Source organism: Ips typographus, linkage group LG7 (genome assembly GCF_016097725.1).
Source record: "Ips typographus isolate SLU linkage group LG7, UJ_Ityp_2.0, whole genome shotgun sequence".
NCBI lineage: Eukaryota > Metazoa > Arthropoda > Insecta > Coleoptera > Curculionidae > Ips > Ips typographus.
In genome coordinates, this window is record NC_138428.1 from 4,203,642 (window position 1) to 4,223,231 (window position 19,590).

General features: G+C 36.6%; 1 protein-coding gene across 5 annotated transcripts in view; it reads left to right on the forward strand.

Moving 5' to 3' along the window:
- Window positions 1–15,422, forward strand: part of caup (caupolican) — a 47,202-nt gene extending 31,780 nt beyond the window's left edge. For 4 of the 5 annotated variants that reach the window (XM_081983459.1, XM_081983460.1, XM_081983462.1 and 1 more), the window contains 7 exons: window positions 7,216–7,334; window positions 11,051–11,210; window positions 11,272–11,425; window positions 12,016–12,310; window positions 12,370–12,684; window positions 13,458–13,525; window positions 14,669–15,422. In XM_081983459.1, the coding sequence (XP_081839585.1) occupies window positions 7,216–7,334; window positions 11,051–11,210; window positions 11,272–11,425; window positions 12,016–12,310; window positions 12,370–12,684; window positions 13,458–13,497 (1,083 nt within the window). In that variant the 3' untranslated portion in view covers window positions 13,498–13,525; window positions 14,669–15,422. The remainder of the gene's footprint in view (window positions 1–7,215; window positions 7,335–11,050; window positions 11,211–11,271; window positions 11,426–12,015; window positions 12,311–12,369; window positions 12,685–13,457; window positions 13,526–14,668) is intronic. The other variant, XM_081983461.1, reaches the window with a different exon arrangement.
- The last annotated feature ends 4,168 nt before the right edge of the window (window positions 15,423–19,590 follow it).

Below are 19,590 nucleotides of genomic sequence, written 5' to 3' on the forward strand. Positions count from 1 at the left end.
AGGAGGCATCAGACAAATGGTATGCTACGCCGATGATGCAGCTATTTTCGCGGAAACAGAGGGCGATCTACAGAGACAACTACACAAATTCTGCTAGGTCAGCCAAGCGATGAACATGACCATATCTGTAGAAAAAACGAAAAGCATAACCTTTGCTAAAGTAAGATGTAAGCTGGTAGTTCAAGACAAAATCATTGAGCAAGTCTCACAATTCAAATATCTGGGTATGGATCTGTGGAGTTATCGCGACCCAGTGATGGACCTAAGAAGCCAGATAAGGCCAATCATGACATACGGAATAGAAACCAACAAAACGTAAAGAATGCTTCGAGTAGCCGAAATGAAAACGCTCAGGACTATAATGGGAAAAACGAGAATAGACCGAATTAGGAACACTGACATTAGGGAACAATGTGGGTGCAAGACATGGTAAGATGGGGGAGACAAAGAAAAAGATATTGGTACGCTTACGTGAGAAGAATGGAAGAGGGAAGACTGCCACGCATCGCACTTGAAGGGAAAAGAGCACCCGGAAGACCATCTAAGAGATGGAAGGACAGCTGGCAGTCCACCTCCCAGGAACTGATCCAGAGGAACCTGCAAAACTAACAGATTGCGAGATCTTAAATATGAATAAGAAGAAGAAGGCTAAAATCATTCTAGAACCAAATTTTTGAAACGATGGAAAAGAGTTATCAAGAGAAACATACATACAGAATGTGACAATAGTCACATGCTTTTGGCAAAGTGTTTTGCACACATTCTATTAATACTTTTCTTGAAAATATGAAAATCCTGTTTCCTTCTATCAATTCTATTAAGTATTAGGGTCCTGATGACGATACAATCGGTCAAAACGTGCTACGAACGTCAAAATAAGAAAAAAAGATACTTGAACAACAGCGCTAATTTCACTCTTTTCACTGACCAACTTTGCTAGGCTATTACTATTACCCTGAGGAGGATCCAACGTTAAAATATGCATCAAACCCAAAATGTGCAGCAAAATTTTGACACTTTAGCTTGATTTTGGATTATCTCAGCCCCATTTTTGTTGGATTTTCTAGTATTTTTCAGGCTCTTCTCACTGACAAGCTTAGCTAGGTTATTAACTATTCACTGAACAAGATCCAACCAGTCAAAATCTGGACCAAACCCAAAAAAAAACAATATTTTGACACTTTAGAATTATGGAGAGCTACAAACATTTTTTGGTTTTTTGGTAATTTTTAGTGAGAAGCTTTGGTAGGTTATTTACCCTGAAGAGAATCTAGACAGTCAAAATAATCACCAAACCCCCCCAAAAAAAATTGAGAGTCTGCTTTTATTTTGCAATATCTCAGCTCCATGAGAGCTTTAGCACAATTTACCATGTTGAAGACAAACTTATCTCCAAGGGATATTTTTGACAAAATCCTGTTTGGATAATCATATTTTTGTTTGTTTAGTCTCTTGACTGCTGGTTGAACTGTTACGGTCCTGTATTTGATCGGGGCCTCCCTCGAAATAATGAATTGTCCAACAAATTATTTGGTCGCTAAAAACGGCTTAAAGACAATGGAAGTTATGCGGCGGCAAAGTCAGGATTGCAAAAACCGCATTCTCGGACGCGTTTACTCCGGAGCCCTTACCTCTCTTAGGCGCTTTATATGGATCGCATGCTTTCGAGTGAATTATACATGTTACATGGGCGTTTTTTTCTGCTACAACTACTCGGTTTTACCAGTTTTTTTCCCGATTAATTCGCATATAGTCGTTTAGAAATTACTAAATCCGCTGTAGAAAAAGGAGAGAAAAAAAAACAACCGGAAAGTCGATATATCACCTCGCAACAGAAATCCAATAAAAATCCTTTTGAAAACAAAGAAAAAAACAGTCGAGGAAAAAATCCCCGAGATGATAAAATCGTGAAGGTATTCATACGGTCCTCGGAGGCGTATATATTGAAAAATCCGCTTCTCAATTTTGACAGGTATGATTTAAGGCGTCGCACTTTATTCGAGTGCGTTTTCGTCCCCTCACAAAAATGCCATTCTATTATTTCTGTCTGCTGCACCAGTGGCGCCCTCGGACAATACCAAGTCTCAAAAACCACCAGAAAAAAACGTGGAGCTGGCACTGGCATGCCTATAAAAATTCCCCTCTTAAAACGTGACGCTTATTCCCAACGGGAGGTCGGGAGTAAATCTGTTTGCGGGAGTAAACTGAAACTCACCTGGAAAGAAAAACCGCGCGCCGCCACTGAACAAATCGTTACGACAACTTATAAGAAGCCTTTTAACACTTCCAGCGGACATTCTACAAGAATCCGCGTAGCTTTTTTTAATATCAGAACGACCGGGCCGTAACTTGCCTGAGAGGGTGCTACCTTAATTTTACGATGCTCTCGAGTCGAGGAAATGTCAAGAAATAAAAACTGAGAACCGAGAAAAGGTTTTATAATCCCCGTAATACAACTCTGTTTCCTCTATTGTCAGTTTTGCAATGACTTATGTCAAGTGTCAACTAATCATAAGTAATTCTTTTTATTTTCAACCAGGTATGTAATAACGTTATTTCTTATGTGTAAACCAGGTGGAAAGATGAAAATTACCTGCTTTCACTTTCCACCCGGGTGAATGTCAATATGCGTTTTGTTATATCTGGGCTTACTTTTTATAGAAGAGACTGTGCCGCCACCTCTGCAACTGCTCGCAGTTCAGGTGATGATGAGTAACATCTGTGTCTTCAGAAATCTCCATGTTAAAAGCACTTTAAGAAACGTTTCAGCTCAAAATATTAAAGACAGAATAGCACAATAATGACGTTGTCAAGATTGTAAACAAATCGCCAGTCGTTTATTATGGTTGAAGTCATAACTACTGGTGCACCTATACTACCTTATTGTTAGAGACTATTAGCAATCAATATTTCAACTGAATGATTTATTAAAAGTTCGATGAAATTTTGATAAATGGTTGAAAATAAAATAGTATACAAACCACGATAGAAAGTTTAATTTCTGTCTCGGGATAAAGTTCCTAATTTCTCGACAGGAATCAAATACTTTCCACCTGAGTATGTAATATACTATTATCTATAAAGTGAAAAAGATAATAACAATTTGTCAGTTTCGATAAATTACGTCATTTGACAGTTTGTCACATTTGACACCATGATTACATCACATGGAGGTCACTTTTGATTATGAGGTGTTTGGATCTGAAATTACCAACCAACGGTTTTAGGGATCCCTACTCTTAGGTTAAGAATAAAGTTAGTAAGGCCCTGTTTCTGTTGCACCATCTAAATTTTCAGCCCCTAATGACTCCCTAAAAATAACTGTCAACAGAGTGACAGAAATTGGGAAATTATTTCTTAAATTATCAGTAAAACTACACCATTTACACATGTAATTTAGAAAATATGTAAGTTGAATCTCAGAATTTAAAACTTGTATTTCAGTATCGTAAATTTGATTTTAGAAAGCGTGAGTTGTATTTCAGAAAAGGTCTGTTGGATATTAGAATAGTTATTTTAATTTCAGAATTTTATTATGTTTATGTGTGGTTATTAGTCCATTTATAATTTAATATCACTTACAGAAAAAAGAATCAGAAAAAGCATCAATGAAATTAATATAAAATTTACAACCGAACTGGCATATCTTCATTTGCTAAAACTTTTAATAATTTTGTACCAATGACAGCACAATTACCTTGACATACAACTTGAATTGTCCAAATTACAAATGACCGTGTCAATAACCCAACTGATCTTTTCTGAAATACAAGGAATATTTCTAAAATCCATCACATGGTTTCTAAAATTCAACTAACTTCTTCAAATATTAGATACAATTGAAGAACAATTAGAATACCAAGATTATCGGTAAGTTGTAGTACATATAATATTGAATTGATCTATGCATTTTATTTCTCGTTTCTTTGCCAGCATTTTTCAAATTGTCTTCCCTATACTTTTATAGTAATAACAGCGTTAGTCCCATAAATCAAATGCTGACGAGTCTTCGGTTTTATGCAACTGGAAGACATCTCAGTACAATAATTGCAGATTTTATGGGAAATGGATGTTACAACAGCTCCTAAAATAGTTAAGCAAATTTCTGAAGTTTTAGCAAGTTTGCGGTTTCAGTATATTAAAATGCCAAGTAGAATAGAAGAAATGGTTGAGGTGCAAAGTTTCCGGAGAAAAAGTCTTGAAAAATTCGAAGTTGTCTATATTATAGATGTTTCCACAAATCTAGTAATGTCACTAGAAATTTTGAATATTCCTAGATATTTACCTAAAGATGCAATGTTGCCAGGGAGCTTAAGTTTCCTTTTAGGTAGAGTACATGCTGCAAACAAATTTCATGTTAGGGTAACCTAAAAATACCAAAAAAAAATCAGAAAGCAAAAATTTATAAATTGCAATATAACAGATTGCTTTGGGCTTTTCGTTGTTTTAAACAAAATTTGTCTATTTTTATAATTTAAAAAGAAAGTTAGGAGTGTCAACAGGTTATATCTTTAATTACATATTTTAATCAACTAGACGTAAAGCTGTAAGAAGACAGTTAATTAAACAACAAATTCGAGTTATAAAAGCGGTTTAACTAACAATCGGTTGGCGGCAAATCGAAATTTCCGTTATAAATTGTGGAAAATATCGTTTGGCACCTCTGGCGAATCGATAAATGTTTTAACACCCACTCGAACGACCGACACCGAATCGGTAATAGAATTTTAAATAAACGCTATAAAAACCATAAAAGACGTATAAACACAAGTTTACTACGACAATAAAAAAGAAGCGCACCCAGTACAACGTTGCATTTCGGTTGGGTTACATCAGTGAGAGAATTTTTGCCACTGAAATCAAACACAATTCATCAAAAAAACTTCGTTCTACTTGAAAAAATAAATAAACTCTGAAATCTAATCGCGAGAGTGACAGACAGTCAAGCGGGAGGGACATCAAAGACCTACCCGTCCTCCATTTTGAAACAAATTGATAACTCGATGGTGCGTTTAAACTGTTCAAATGGTCTCTTATCGGTGTTCCGCGTACAAATTTTGCCCTGATAGTTATTTGTCGAGTCGTCATAGATACAAAATGCCGACAATCGAGTCAATCACTGCTGTTGTGATAACTTGGCAAACATTGATAACGAAGGCGTTATCGTGTCGGCGGCTTTTTTGAGGATTCTCAATTGACAGCTCAGATTATGTGTGCTTAAGCCAGCAACTTCAGAAACGACGGGGAAAAAACGGTCGCAGGAACCTAGGTCAGGTCGACTCGGAGGACCAGAATTTAAAATTCTACTGACGCCAAATGGAGGCGCTTTCTCACAGTCCGCGACGTGCGTTTTCTTCATTTGTTTGACAGCCCGGTGAAGAGTCGTGAGAATAACGATCTGCCCAATTGAATATTTGATCAGTCTCGTTAAAATACCCCTATTAAATTGACTATACCAGGTGTTTGGGCCACCTTTTAAAGGATTCCACTGTAAAATAACAGAATATTCGGTTACGACTGGTATAATGAGTTCGTTTTACCTAAAAAGTAGTAAATCAACGTAGAAAAAATGATTCATTATCGTTCAACTGAATGTCTTCAAACTAACTGGTACTAACGTACTCTGATACCGGAAGGCAAAATGGCATGACAAGTTCAATTTAAAGGTCAGAAGTATTAGAAACCTGTTACCAGTTTTACCAATTAAGATTATCACAATTACACGCCCACAATTTGCAATTGAAGAACCTTTTGCAATAACTTATGCGTTTATTTCACAAGTCGTAATACTGTAATGGTGGGATAACAATCTTATCAGTTTAAAATACACAATTAGAATTTTTTTATAAAGTTAACACATGATGTCAGAAGGGATTTTCGAATCATTGAAAGTGAATCAATCAGAATTTTTATCAGAAAAATCAACCAAAGAAGACAAATAATAAAAAATGTTGTTTTGTTGAATATGGTGGGAGATAATATTTGATAATCATAATACAGAAAAGCTGGATTAAGTTCGGTGATTTTAAACATGTGAGAGAAAAGTTCTCTACTTATGCAAAAGTGTAATAAAACGAATTTTACAAAAATGTATAAATTTAAGAACAATGAAATTTAACTACGAATTGGAATACAATAAAATAGATGGAAAACGAATTACGAAAATACTAAAATTATCTTCCCAGTCTAGAAATTGTTGAAGAAGTTAGGTTAGGTCCTCAGCACCCATGTCAAAAATATAAGAAAAAATGATTTTAAAAACGTTTTTTTTTACTTAATTTTTTTTAGCAACTGAAGTCACATTTAGGCAACTTTCTATTAGACAGTAAAGAAAACTTTGTTTCTTGCGATAAGGACTTTGTTCTACAATATATTACTATATTTAATTAATTTTTCTATACAAACACAAGCTCTATGTATGGCATACACCAAGTCTTCTAACAACGTATTTTGTAATCCAAATTACTCAAGTGTTAAGCAGTTAAATAATTTATAAGTTTTGATTTACGTGCTTATTTGGTATTAAATTCTATGTGAATTTAATTCAATAGAATAACTTGTGTTGCAGACGTAATTTTTATGAAGATAATCTACTATAGTTCGTTCTTGACCAGAATGCTGAAACATTTATCATAATTATTACATGAAATACACATGTATTTGTAGAACGCCAGGTGATATTACGAGGCTCGCGATGATTTAGAGTAGAAAGTACAGATGTATCATATGGCTTTGAATCCAACACATATCTTGTATATGCATATTTCAATTATGCTTTAATAATTGAGGCAAAAGAATAGTTAACACAACCATCAAACCCTGGAAAATTAATCAATTATTTTTCTGGTATTCTTAAATACAATTATCAATCAAAGTGCAATTAATGAATACCGGCCTTGTGATTGTAGAAGGGGTAACGTAAAATTTGTAGGCTTGCACCAATCTGTTGGCTTGCAGTGGCCTACTATGGGTGGTACTTAATTTACTTAGTATACAGGAAGGAGAAAATTGTTTTCATTGTAACTGTCGTAGTGTTCAAAAATTATACCAAATACAGAGTGTTATACCATACCAGAACATCATGTACTATAGCAAATGAGTGTATTATTAGTCTTGAAAGGTGGGATGGCTAAATCACCCAAAATCGTTCAAATAGCTGATTTCTTCAACTTTCAATCCACAACCAAGATTTTAACCATTTTCTTTCATTTACAGAGTAATCCTTATGGGTTAAAAGACGCTAGTGGCGGCGCTGATATGCCAGCTTGGACCAGCGCTGGTTTACAACCAACCACCGGGTACTACCCTTACGATCCTACATTAGCAGCTTACGGGTAAGTTTTCAGACTCGAGTAAATAAAATTTAAAAAACAATTTTATCGACTACGACCACAAAACCGCCACGCGAGGGGTGCTTTCCACCTGCGGCGTCGCGACGACAGACGTCCCCATACGCCAATCGATATGAACGCAAAGCGCCAGTCTCGGCCATTTTGTCTTTACATTTTGCCGACACAACGTCTTTCTGTTAACTGAAATTGATTCACTCAGCTACTGCGGTTAGCAGTATCTTTTGCGAAAAAATCGTCCAAACTAGATTAACTCGATGTGTGAAAGGCAGGCCGGGGCCATAAATCCTAAACATGCGGCCTAGATTGACTGGAAAACACTAAACTCAATTAAACCATCAATCCACCCTTATAAAAGACTTAAACGTCGAGGGGAGAAGTGTCCGCCCCGCCGCAGGAGAAAACCCCTAGTCAGCAGGGAGAGAAAAACTACGGCGTGCGGCGAAAATAACGAAAAGGGCCGCTTTTTCTGAGGTTTATCCGGTTTATTTTCGACCTACGATAGTCAGGGCAGGCTTTTCTATTTTACGAAATTTGTCCTGATTAGAATTCAATTTTTGTGGCTTCAAAAAGTTAGAGCTCAACTTAACCTAAAGTTAGAAACGACAAAAATGGGGGATAATATGGGGAGTAGTACAGAAATGATTACAGGTAAAAAATAAATTTCAATTACTAACATTAATTGAATCAAACGGAAAATCTTATAAAAACTGCTTATTGCCACATTCCTTACAACTTAATTATTAGTAGGTACATACCGTTGTAGTTTCGCTCCATCGATTTCAAGCTATGATATACTAATTAATTAGTGGTTTTCATAGACCAAAAACCATTTTTAAGCAATAATAGCTTTACACAAACTTTATTTTTAAAATACTTTCACAGCTTAACTACTACTGAGATTTCCAAACACACATAAGAGAGGCTTCAAAGGCTCATTTAATAAAATCTAATATTTTGATTCAAAACTTTACTTTTCTCACCTTGTATACATAAAATTTTTTTCGCTGAAGTAACCTTCCCGTTCTGCCACTACCCGTATCAAGTACATATTTGGAAGTACGAAATCTGTATGAATTAATATTTACACGCATTAAATTCGAAATTTCTTGCTGAGCAAATCTCTGGGGATTTCGTCGACTTGTTAATTAAAAATAAGAACTTAAGTAATATCGTCCTGGTTTTCGAATGATGTAGATAATAATGCTTATATGGTTTGGGATAAGTAGGTGTAATTAGGGTTATATACCCAAGGGACTTGGACAAAAACTAAATAGAAAGTTATACACGCTTTTCTTTGTAAGGTAAATAAGGAAGGATAATTTGTTATATCAACAAGTATGAAAATTTGATGAATTAATCATTAAAATTAGCTTTTTTGTGAATAACTTTAAATAGAAGGAACCTATAAAGTTGCGGTTTTCACTGTCTGATGTAGTACTGGTACTTAGTTCACTTCATTTTGACATTAAGTAACGTTATGGGCTATGGGTTACGTTTTTTTGGGTTAGACGATGAAATTGTAGATTTTTGTAAAAAGCGCCACCCAAAAGGAAACAAAAATACAATCACTTATAGTGCATCTGAACTGAAAACTTGTTTTTTACAATGGTGCCAAAAGCACTGAAACAAATCATTTTGGGTGAAAGGAGTGTGCAAATGTCATAATGTAGCATTTTCCAATTTAAGCAATATACAGTGTGTGATACCTCAAAAATTGCTTATGTGTTTTTTCTTTTGAACAATTAGGTTAGTATAGTGAGTTACAAAAAAACTCCTAGAGGTACTAATGAAGTCTATTTAGCAAATCAAGTTTGAGTATGGAGTTTGACTGGAAGACCATTTTTTCAGGTTAAAATAACCTTATACAAATGACCCTTAGAAGATATAATAACTCGATGAATTAAAATTTGATTGTCATGTTTATAAGGCAACGTCATAAAGCAAAAAATATGGTTATGTGGTGGCGCTTGCCGCCGCCAGTAAAACAAAATGGGTAGTTTTGTTAGAGCCAGTTTTATTAGATTAAGGAATACGGTTGGCAAGCATGCGATCAAGGCATTATCCACGCTATATCCCGAGATTTGTTGTTTTGGGGGTACGCTTTGTCACAAACTCCCCCTATAACGATCGCTAATCCGCAACAATAAAATGTCGTTCTAGGCATAAATTACGCCCGGTAACCTTACACCGAGTGGATAAAAAAAAACCGTAGAAGAGTGGAAAAGGTGTCGAACTCAACGCCGAAAAATAACAGAAAAAAACCGCGCCCAACGAAGATAGTATCGGGTTTCATTCCGGGAGAACAATGGGATCGGTAATTGAACAAATAAAGCATAATACTGTGTTGGCAAATCTTGCAGACACCTCGTTTAACAAGTCCCGGACGGAATCTGTTGAATAAAAAATGAGAGTCAGTCGATAAATATTTAAGAGACGCGATTTTCGTTATTTGCGAGCCCGCACACACCGTGTTTTAATAGCTTTAAGGCCGGTAAACGGCCCACAGGACCAAACGGGACAAGCCAAAACCGCCACCCCCAAAAAGCATAATACTCGACCGTGAATGACTACAAAAAAAGAGAGGAAAAAAAAAAACAGATTTATCACAACAGTCAATTATTTTGCGCCCGAGCTGCCAGACCGGGAAATGCATGGGGGCCTCGTTTTCCGCACGCGGGGGTTTTGATTATACTTTGAGTGGTTTCACCCCTATTAAACCCCGTACGCTACTTTTTTCCCCAAGTATCCCGGATAGACACCAAAAAGGCGGTGAAACGTTCAGGACCGTATCTACGCACTCACGCAGTAAATCGACCCAGTCACATAATAAAGCAAAGGAATTTGTCATGTTCAGACCTTTTTAAAGAAAACCTTGTAAAAGGTCTTAGTTTAATGAAGAAAGTATCACTTTCCGCATAGGTTCATCAAATCAGCCTACAGCCAATCAATAAAAAGTTCATCACAGGGGATATTCATTAAGTATAGTACTTAATTCATCATGCTGAGTACATACACAATATATCATGTTTCAATTACCTACAACTAGAAATATATTATGTGTGGTCTAGGCTAACTAGGAACATAATATCCATGTTCATACAAAAACCGTCGAATATAAATGTTGAAAAGTTGAAATTTATTAGGTTCAAACAAGATTAAGTGAGTAGGTTTTTAATGAATTTGTCATATGCATACAAGCGGAAATGATGACCGGCAAACTGTTAGTGGAATTAGCATATCTCGCATAATGGGTGGATTAATGGAACTAGCTGGAATTTAGTACAACACATTAAAAAACTATAAGAAATTTATTTTTTTTTAGTATCAAATCATGACCTACTGACTGAGCACTAAGCACAATAATATTATGGAGCTTAGCTCATCAAAGCAAAACTTCTAAAAATAATTACAAGAAGGTGTAACTAAGTGGTACCTAATTTATTGCTTATTATCACACACTTATTATGTTTCCATTACTACAAACCGGAATATTATCATGTATAGATTAGTCTGGTAGTAAAAACGTGAAAACCAGAAATTCATCATTTTTCAAACAAGATTAAAAGCGCAAATTTATCATATTCAGAACACAACAAGCGGAAATGACTACTAACAAGGGGAATTTTAATTTTTCACGTTATAGTAATTGTTAGTTTTCATAATGTCTGCAAACTTACCTAAACTTTTGTTTGTTGCAGATACGGTGCAGGTTACGATTTGGCCGCCCGTCGTAAAAACGCCACTAGAGAATCGACTGCCACCCTTAAAGCGTGGCTGAACGAGCATAAAAAGAACCCCTACCCCACCAAAGGGGAGAAAATTATGCTGGCCATTATCACTAAAATGACATTGACTCAGGTGAGCAACCTTCATTCCCTGAAGATTTGAGGATAGTCTTAGAAAACACAATTTTATGTAGGTATCGACGTGGTTTGCGAATGCTCGACGAAGATTGAAGAAAGAGAATAAGATGACTTGGGAGCCGAAGAACAAGACAGAAGATGATGATGATGCTTTGGTGTCAGATAGTGATGATAAAGATAAGGATGATGATGATAAGCGGGATGATTTAGGTGAGTTTTTTGCCTACAATGTAAACTTCTTTGTTAGACAGTTCAGTAGTTGGGGAAACAGATATTAATCTACTTGTAACTAAGTAGAGCACTAGATTTATTATTGAGTTAATTAGAGGGGAATGTGTGGGTGTATTTGGAAGCGATCGAAACGTCAAAAAGACTAATTTTATAGCCAGTTTGGCAGAGAGAAATTAGGAAACAATGGAGAGTTAAAAGCCCGAAGGGTGCGCGTTCCCTACGATTTTATAATTGAATGAAACCCCGGCCCTTCTGATATAATTAAGGGTTATACAGTTAGAGGGAGAGATCTTTATTTTAAGCTGTTAGGGAGGGTTGAACGTCTGATAGTCCGGGAGATTGTTCCATCACAATCAGTGAGTTGTGTTATTGAAGTAAAGTTAACGATGAGCTCTCGGACTAGTGTTTATTTGCAATGGCACATTAGTCTCGAACGCGATTACGCAAGGGGGCAAAAGGGTGTCAAAATGAAAATGATATTTTATTAAGCCTTGAAGCCCCCCCGGGGAGATTGGGGGTGATTTCGGGTTTGGCCAATTATCATATCCGAATAACAGATGGGCTTTTAGATATCCATGGACGGATCAAATCGGAGCGGACTAAGGATCTGGATGATGATGATATGACAGACGAAGATCGCAAAGATGATATCTTAGGAGGGAACATGCACCATATCCTCAGTAACGGGTACTCGCTGAAGTCGGAAATTAAAAGTTCTGACTGCGGGGTACCGTTACCGCCCTCCAAGCCGAAAATTTGGAGTTTGGCGGACACTGCCGCTTGCAAAACACCTCCACCACCACCTCCAAGTCAAGGCGGTCAGTGGCTAGGCAGCAGCAACGGTTTTGCGTTGCCCAGTTCCAGGTATGTCCCCATCCAAAAAATCAAAAACTATTTACTGAAATTAGCGTTGTTTATTGCAGATACAGTACAGGAAGTGGGTTTCTGCCCAGCCATTGTCAGCAAGGGTTCCCCGAAGTGCAGACGGACACTCCACCCCAAACCCCACCTAACATGAAAGTACCTAACATTAGTGGCAACGTCGCCCCCGGACAGGGAGCACCCTGTATAGGAACAAACTCAAATCAAGCTGGATACGCAGGGCAGAACAGTGGTTTTCTGGGTGGATTTGGGCGGATGAACAGTCCGCAACGATCACAACAGTCCGCTCAAAATCCTATGTCAGGACCAGGAGGTGCTGTAGGCGATAATGCAGCCTTTAAGCCGTTTTACAAGAGGTACTATTATCATGTTTTTTTTGCTACCAATTATTTAAGGGTTGTTTGGTGTAAAGTTATATCAGCTCCTAGTATTCTTGGTAAATTCTGTTCGACAAATGTCGTTCAAGTTGTGGGCATTTCAGAATTGCTTAAAAATCATATCCTAATGTCTATCTGTAGCCAGTGGTGGTAGTTTCTAATCAGTTTAAGTCTCATAGTCTCATAAGGTACATTTACTACTAACTGACTATCTTTCTTCTACATAAGTAATCAACACATTAACTAGTTCTTGTACACCAAACAGGCCAACTTTGTACACTAAAAACGAAAGAGGTACATTTTGAAACACCTTCTTGGGATAGGACATGAACATTGTTTCATCCAGATCACTAAAGAACCCCAGCAGCATAGTTTAATTCTGCATTTTGATTGATGTTTGAAGTTTACAGCCACAACAACACAAGTTCCAATGTATGTTGATTTCTATGATCCTTTTGAGAACCATCTGACGTTCATTGGACAACCGGGAACATTATCAATCATCTATCTATTGTATGAAATTGTGTCCACTGCAATGCAATAGAGTAGGCTCTATTAAAACCAAATTTTAAGTTGTTTTTTTATAATATTTTTCTCTAAACACAATATTTTGGCCAGTACAATACTTGGGCCAGTGGCCATCTACTTCTCGTCATAAACATCCACACATAATGCCCTTGATACATAAATAACCATTTTTTTTGTTATATAAAGTTGGAATTGTGCAACTAACATTGTTAATATTGTTGCAGTTCGCAAAGTTTGAACGGGAGTTTCGTCTCGCCAGTTTGAGCCAGCCTTTTGTTCTAGTTTAAAAGCGGTAAGTAACCTACTATTATACATCTTGCCCTGTCACCGTTTAATCGATTTGTTGTCCCGCACCGTAAATTTAATTTGTAAACTAATACGGGGCCTATTGGTAATAATGTCCGGCCGAATAACGAAACAAATTGCCGATGGTAGATTAGACCGAAAACAATTTAAAATTCTTCGACTTTATCTCTCCATTGTAAAGGTGTTTCTTAAGAATGTATTATGTCATAGTCGGATTGGTTTCCGTTCAGATGATGGTGGCGATACGTCGACGGGACTGTGGGTCGTTCGGCTATTGAACACTCTGTGAGAAAGAGAAAAGTGAATTATATTCATCGTTCATATACTATTTGGATTCTATCTAGGCTATTGCGTTAATCAACGTACACATAATCGTCTTTTGTAGTTTACTTCCTTGATAATTAAATGAATTTTACTTTTCTGTTGGTTATCTACAAAGTGTTTCATCAAGTATTATAGTATCTCTAATGTATCAGCCAACAGCTTTTGCTATCTAACAGTAAATTGGGACTCTGTAGACACTATTTTCAGAAGTTCTATTCCAAGAAAACCTCCGGCGTGTTAATGGATCTTTGAAACAGGTTTTTCAAAACACGAAATAGATTTCAGGTCCACACTTCAGTAGGTTCAGTAGGTCCTGGTGCACTCCTAAAGATCCAATGATATGAGTAGATTTTTAATTACCTTGATGTACTATTGCACTTTCAACCTTCTCTTTTTGTGCTTCTGGAGTGTTTGTACTTGTATCAAGCTCATACTCCTAAACAAAAGTTTTACTTGTGAGGCATTACCATTGTAGACCATTCTAAAAGTCTACGACATAACAAAACAGTTCATTCCAAGATTTAGAAGTGTAGTCATAGAGCTAAATAAGCTAAATAAAACATGGAAAAGTATTACTTTTGGCCAGATCCGAAATTATCCCATTCACAGTAATTTTCATTATCAGAATCTGGAAAGGTGCATGTTTACTCAAAACTTGCTATGCAGTGCATATGAAATTGTCTCCCAAGTCGAACAATATTGAATGAAATCTAATACATTCCACAGTCTCTTCTTCCATAAAATTGAGCCATATATTAATTTAGAACTAAACTAATCTTAACTAATTTTTGTTTTCTTGTTTCAGAATGTCAAATTAACAAGGGCAATGTGCAACAGTGAAACACGGACCGTTGACAGACAACAGACAGATCCCAATTCTGTGCTAAATAAGGAAAAATGTACATTTTGTATAAAAATGCATTTTAGTAATTTTATCTGTGATACTGAACAAAACCGTTAAGGTTGACGGCGTCGCGACGGCCACGAAACAATCTCGAATCGCTCCCGAGAGGCGTCTATTTTAATTACTACTTTTTTTAATCGCTCTATATTTGTCACTGTTATTGACTATAGGGATTGCATTGAAAACCGATTCAATGTAACCGCTTGCACGGACCAAATGTGTCAAAAACAGGTAGAGTTTTTGTAGTTGGCGCGTCATTTTACCGGTTCGGTTAACTACGATTAGTAAACACGCCTTTATGTTTTTGGGGATACATTCGCCATTTCGGGTTTGCATTAGTTTTCCCTAATTTTGTCAAGTAAGGCCAAACGGCAACAATGTTATTTAGCTAATTATTGTTGTTTACCATATCAATCTGAACAAATTGTAAGATTTTTATATTGTATTTTTTTTTAAGAATCATATTAAGAAACCTGCTAAGTAATAATTTTGATTACTGCTGCTATATATATTATATATAAATATATTTTTGTTGGCTCTTCTTTAAGCCCAATTTTATTTATGTACATAACATATCTCCCTGTTTTATTGTACATAGTTAGATGTATAGTATTACATTATTGTCTTTATTGAAATAAATCATTAACATCTTGCATGTTTATTGGTTTTCTTTCATCCCTACTTTTCATGATCAACCCCACAACTGGAACCCATTTGTCAGAGTGACGTCGTTCATGTGGGCTTGCACATAAATAAGACGGGTTCCACGAAGACCATAGGAAGGAAGTGGTTCCCTACTGGTAGTCCGTACCGGTCGCCCATAAAACATCCGAAAATGTCAAACTTAAATAGGAACGAAGAAATTTCGAAATAAAAGACAACACCCGCTGCTCACTTTATACGGTTTTGACGATTATATTACGGAAAAGCTGATACACGGTGAATCGACCATTAATTTTCTCTATTAGAAACAACACAATGGAATTTTTATGTTTGCTGGATTTGAACAGGTGATGATGGAAATTACCTACTAATACAGGTGTTTGTGGAGGTGGCAACATGGCATTAACCCTGTCTTATGTGTAGTGATAAAAGACGAATGGTCATAAACTTTCCTGATTGATTACTTTTAGATCAACTTGTTGTGTAATTTAATGTGTGAAACTAGAAGGGATCTTACATATGTCTGAATAAGTTTTTTAGCACTCAGAAGTTTGAAACGTTAGTTTAATATAGAATACAGGAATAACAAACTATAAAAGACAGGAAAATCATATTAAAAACCAATCCAATAAAGATGCTTCCAAAAGACTTTACAAGCGTTGATTGAAATGAAAGAAGGAAGTTGACATACCTATATGTATTATACAATTATGTCACATTCTGTCAATTGAGACTTTCTGATCTCAAGAATCGGTGCCCTGATATCCAGGATATTGCCCAGTATGATTTCTCTGGGTGTAATTTTCAAATTTGAAAATCACTTGATTGAAAAGCATTCATAATGACACTTCGCCTTGAAGAAATGTTTTAGGCATTTAAACTGTTGCATATGAATGTGATTGGCATAATCTACTTTTATAAGACTTTCTCTTTGATCAATATCTGCTTCAAGAGCTGTTTAAAACAAAAACTTCTCCCAAATCTCATATGTGACTAACCCAACCTATTTCGATTTTTTTAAATTTTCTGCATGCAGTGACCAAATATACCTTAAAATTAGCCTTGGAAAGTGTCTAGTGAGAATCTCTTTATCGATAATCATACGATAACTTGACTGACAATTTCTGAATCAGTCGGCTTTAGATAAGAAGGACAGGAAGGTATGAAAACCCTAGAACATTTGCAGACTTCTACTAAGTTAGTATAGAACATAGAAACAGATGTTTTTTTCTTGTCAGCAGCAGATCCACTAAACTTTTGCATCTTTAAAAATAGTATAGAGGTTGAAAAGCAGAAAATCTTATCAAAGTAGGGCCTCAACAACCCATTGCCGAGAGTTTGACTTATCAACATTGAGGCTAAAATCTATCCTTTCATTCCTTTCAAAACTAAATTAAAATGCTGGGTTTATAAGTGCAAAACCAGAGATTATAAGTGCTGCAAGTTGTTCAGAATTTAAAGACAGTCAAAAGTCTTTTTATCTTCCTCCTGCAACTGCAACTCTTCTAGGTAATCCAGAGCTTGGACACACTGGATCTTTTCTCATAATAACATTTTTGAGGAGGATTTCCATAATTTCCAGTTTCCAATATCGTTGCTGATTGGTTTTCAAACACAAATAAAAAATTATTTTATGCCGCATTCAGCTGGGTGCTTATTCTTGAAACGAGGATAGGGAATTATCAAGAGAAAGATATGTAGAGTGTGACAGGAGGCTGGTATTGTCAACTCTTCTCTTGAAAATCCTGTTCCCTCTTTTCAAGAATTAGAGCCCTAGACTCGAACCAACGACGTTATTCCATTAAGCTATGAATATAAGGTAGTAAACGATAAAGTACACTTGAAATTTTGCGACCTGTTTTGACATTTGTGACGTTAGTTCAAATTTATTTGGTTTTCAGCATAGCAAACTTTATAAAATATAGACAACAATACGTCGATCTGCAGTTTTACTCTTTTATGTTGGAACAAGAAAGTCTTTCAACGAAATTTACATTCGCATAGTCTTTACCTATTTTTTATCACATGTTTGTTACGAAACCCGTTTAAAAACTATAAGCAGGAAAAAAAATACCTGAAAACCGACGAACGACGGGGGTCATTTTTCAAAATCGCTTAAAAAGGCCCCAAATATCGGCGGGGCCGCAACGGGGGTCCTCTTGACAAGGTAGTTCTCGCTGTTCCCAGTAGGACTTTTTATGTTGAATTTGTAAAAACGTCGACAATTTTATTTATAATTTAAATAATTTATACGCACGATCTATCGCTGTTGATTTATTCGAACGATTTTTAAGGATCTATTCCGGGCTTTATGCCCGCGTATATAAATATATCCCCGGGACCGCCGCCTTTTCGGCCTGATTTATGTCCTATTGGTTTTCGAGACGTAAACATTGTTCTGGTTAATAATAACCGCGTCGTTCTGATTAAGTTATTAATATATCCGATCGGATAAGGAGTTTTATATGCGTTTTTAAAGTGGATAACGAGGGGGGAAAAGCGGACAGGACATTAGCCATAAACCACACGGAGACGTCGTTGCCGTACATTTGTCCCATTGTCTTATTGTCTTCGTGCTCGGTGCTCGTGAGCCCTCCCGGTCACGTGATTTATGGCCGATGTTGGAGCGGAGTATGCGGCGCCACTGTCCGGGCGCCCCCTCGTGCTGCGCCCCCCGCTTCGTTCGGAATTTCTATTGTTTCGCGCGCTCTCCTTGTCTCGTTTCTTGTTTTAATTTAGAGGCGACCACTGCGCCCGCTCTTCTCTAGTCTCACTGTACAACTCAAGTTACTTATTAGACCTGTTAGTTCCTTTTTTAAATTCTACTAGATTCTCCCCGAAAACCCGGTCGGAATGGGGCCGCATTAAACGGCCTTAACACTAAATTTTACAAACAGATAAGAGCGAGATACACGGCCCGATAAGAGTGAATAACGTTATAGTTACTCAAACAATGAGGTAGTCGCGCTGAAGACGTCATAAATTACCCCCATGGGGTCTGCGGCGGCCCCCATGGGGACGGCGCGACTTAATACCTCCAGTCCTCGTGTCTATTCGAACTAATACAGGGTGCTACAATATTGAGGGTTTCCAGCAGAAAAGAATAAGGATGGGGCTTAATGAACAAGAAATGCCAGATGTCACTTATCTTTTGAGAAAAATAATTTTCTAGATTTGTATTCAATTTCCAAAAAGAGTAAAAGGAAATATGTCGGAAAAGATCAGAGTAACGAGACCAAAAATGTTCAACAAAGTAGCGAACACTAGTCATACAGATGAACAGAAAGCTGACATTTTAACTAAAACCTTGAAAAGTTTTAAAAAAATCTATAAAAACCCTTAAGTTACAGTGGTACGTAAGTCGTTCCTTTGTGAACATATTTTCACGGTGATTATTCCCTACCTTAGAAACCTTTTGACCATTTCGCTTGGCTTGAGGTATGCCAAAGCCAAATGACTTTATGTACTAATGTAAACACCGAGTATGCTCCATTTAGACGTCAACCCGTCCAGGAATAAAAGCAACAGAAAGGACAATTGACCCAAATTCCCCACCCGTTTCGAAAATGGGGACCCCCGAGGGAGAAACAGACAACGAGCGACTCATCAATAACTGTCATTTCGAAAGGCCATTATCCGCGATAACTTACTAACCGGGGACATTTTGTATATTTGCGCTATTTACGCTGAGAACCATTGTTGACAAACACGAGTTTCATGGTGGTCCTGCCAGCGTGAAACCAGGCCCAATTCCGACGACAAAGGTCCCGGAAGAGGCCTCTTTTGTCATCCGAAACAGTCAGTTTATTGTTATGTTTCAAATTTGGCATGTTTGTTTATCGTATTGTATCAGTTTTAAGTTTCTATCAGTTTCTAATGTTTAGAATTAGGTACTCGAGCAAAGCATGATTTCTCGGATGATGAAATCACATACAGCAAGAAATATGAAATGAAAATGAAAAAAAGAAATATGATAATTCAGAAAATAAGTTAAATCAAATGACGTTTTTAAACACAAAACCAGTTTTTGATCAAAATAAGTAAAACTAATAGTAATTTAAGTAAAATGGATGTAACGTTTTTTTCCGTCAGCTCAAAAAGCAGTTACTACGAACAGTGATTGCAATTTACGCAAATGCTGCATTATGAACTTACCATTA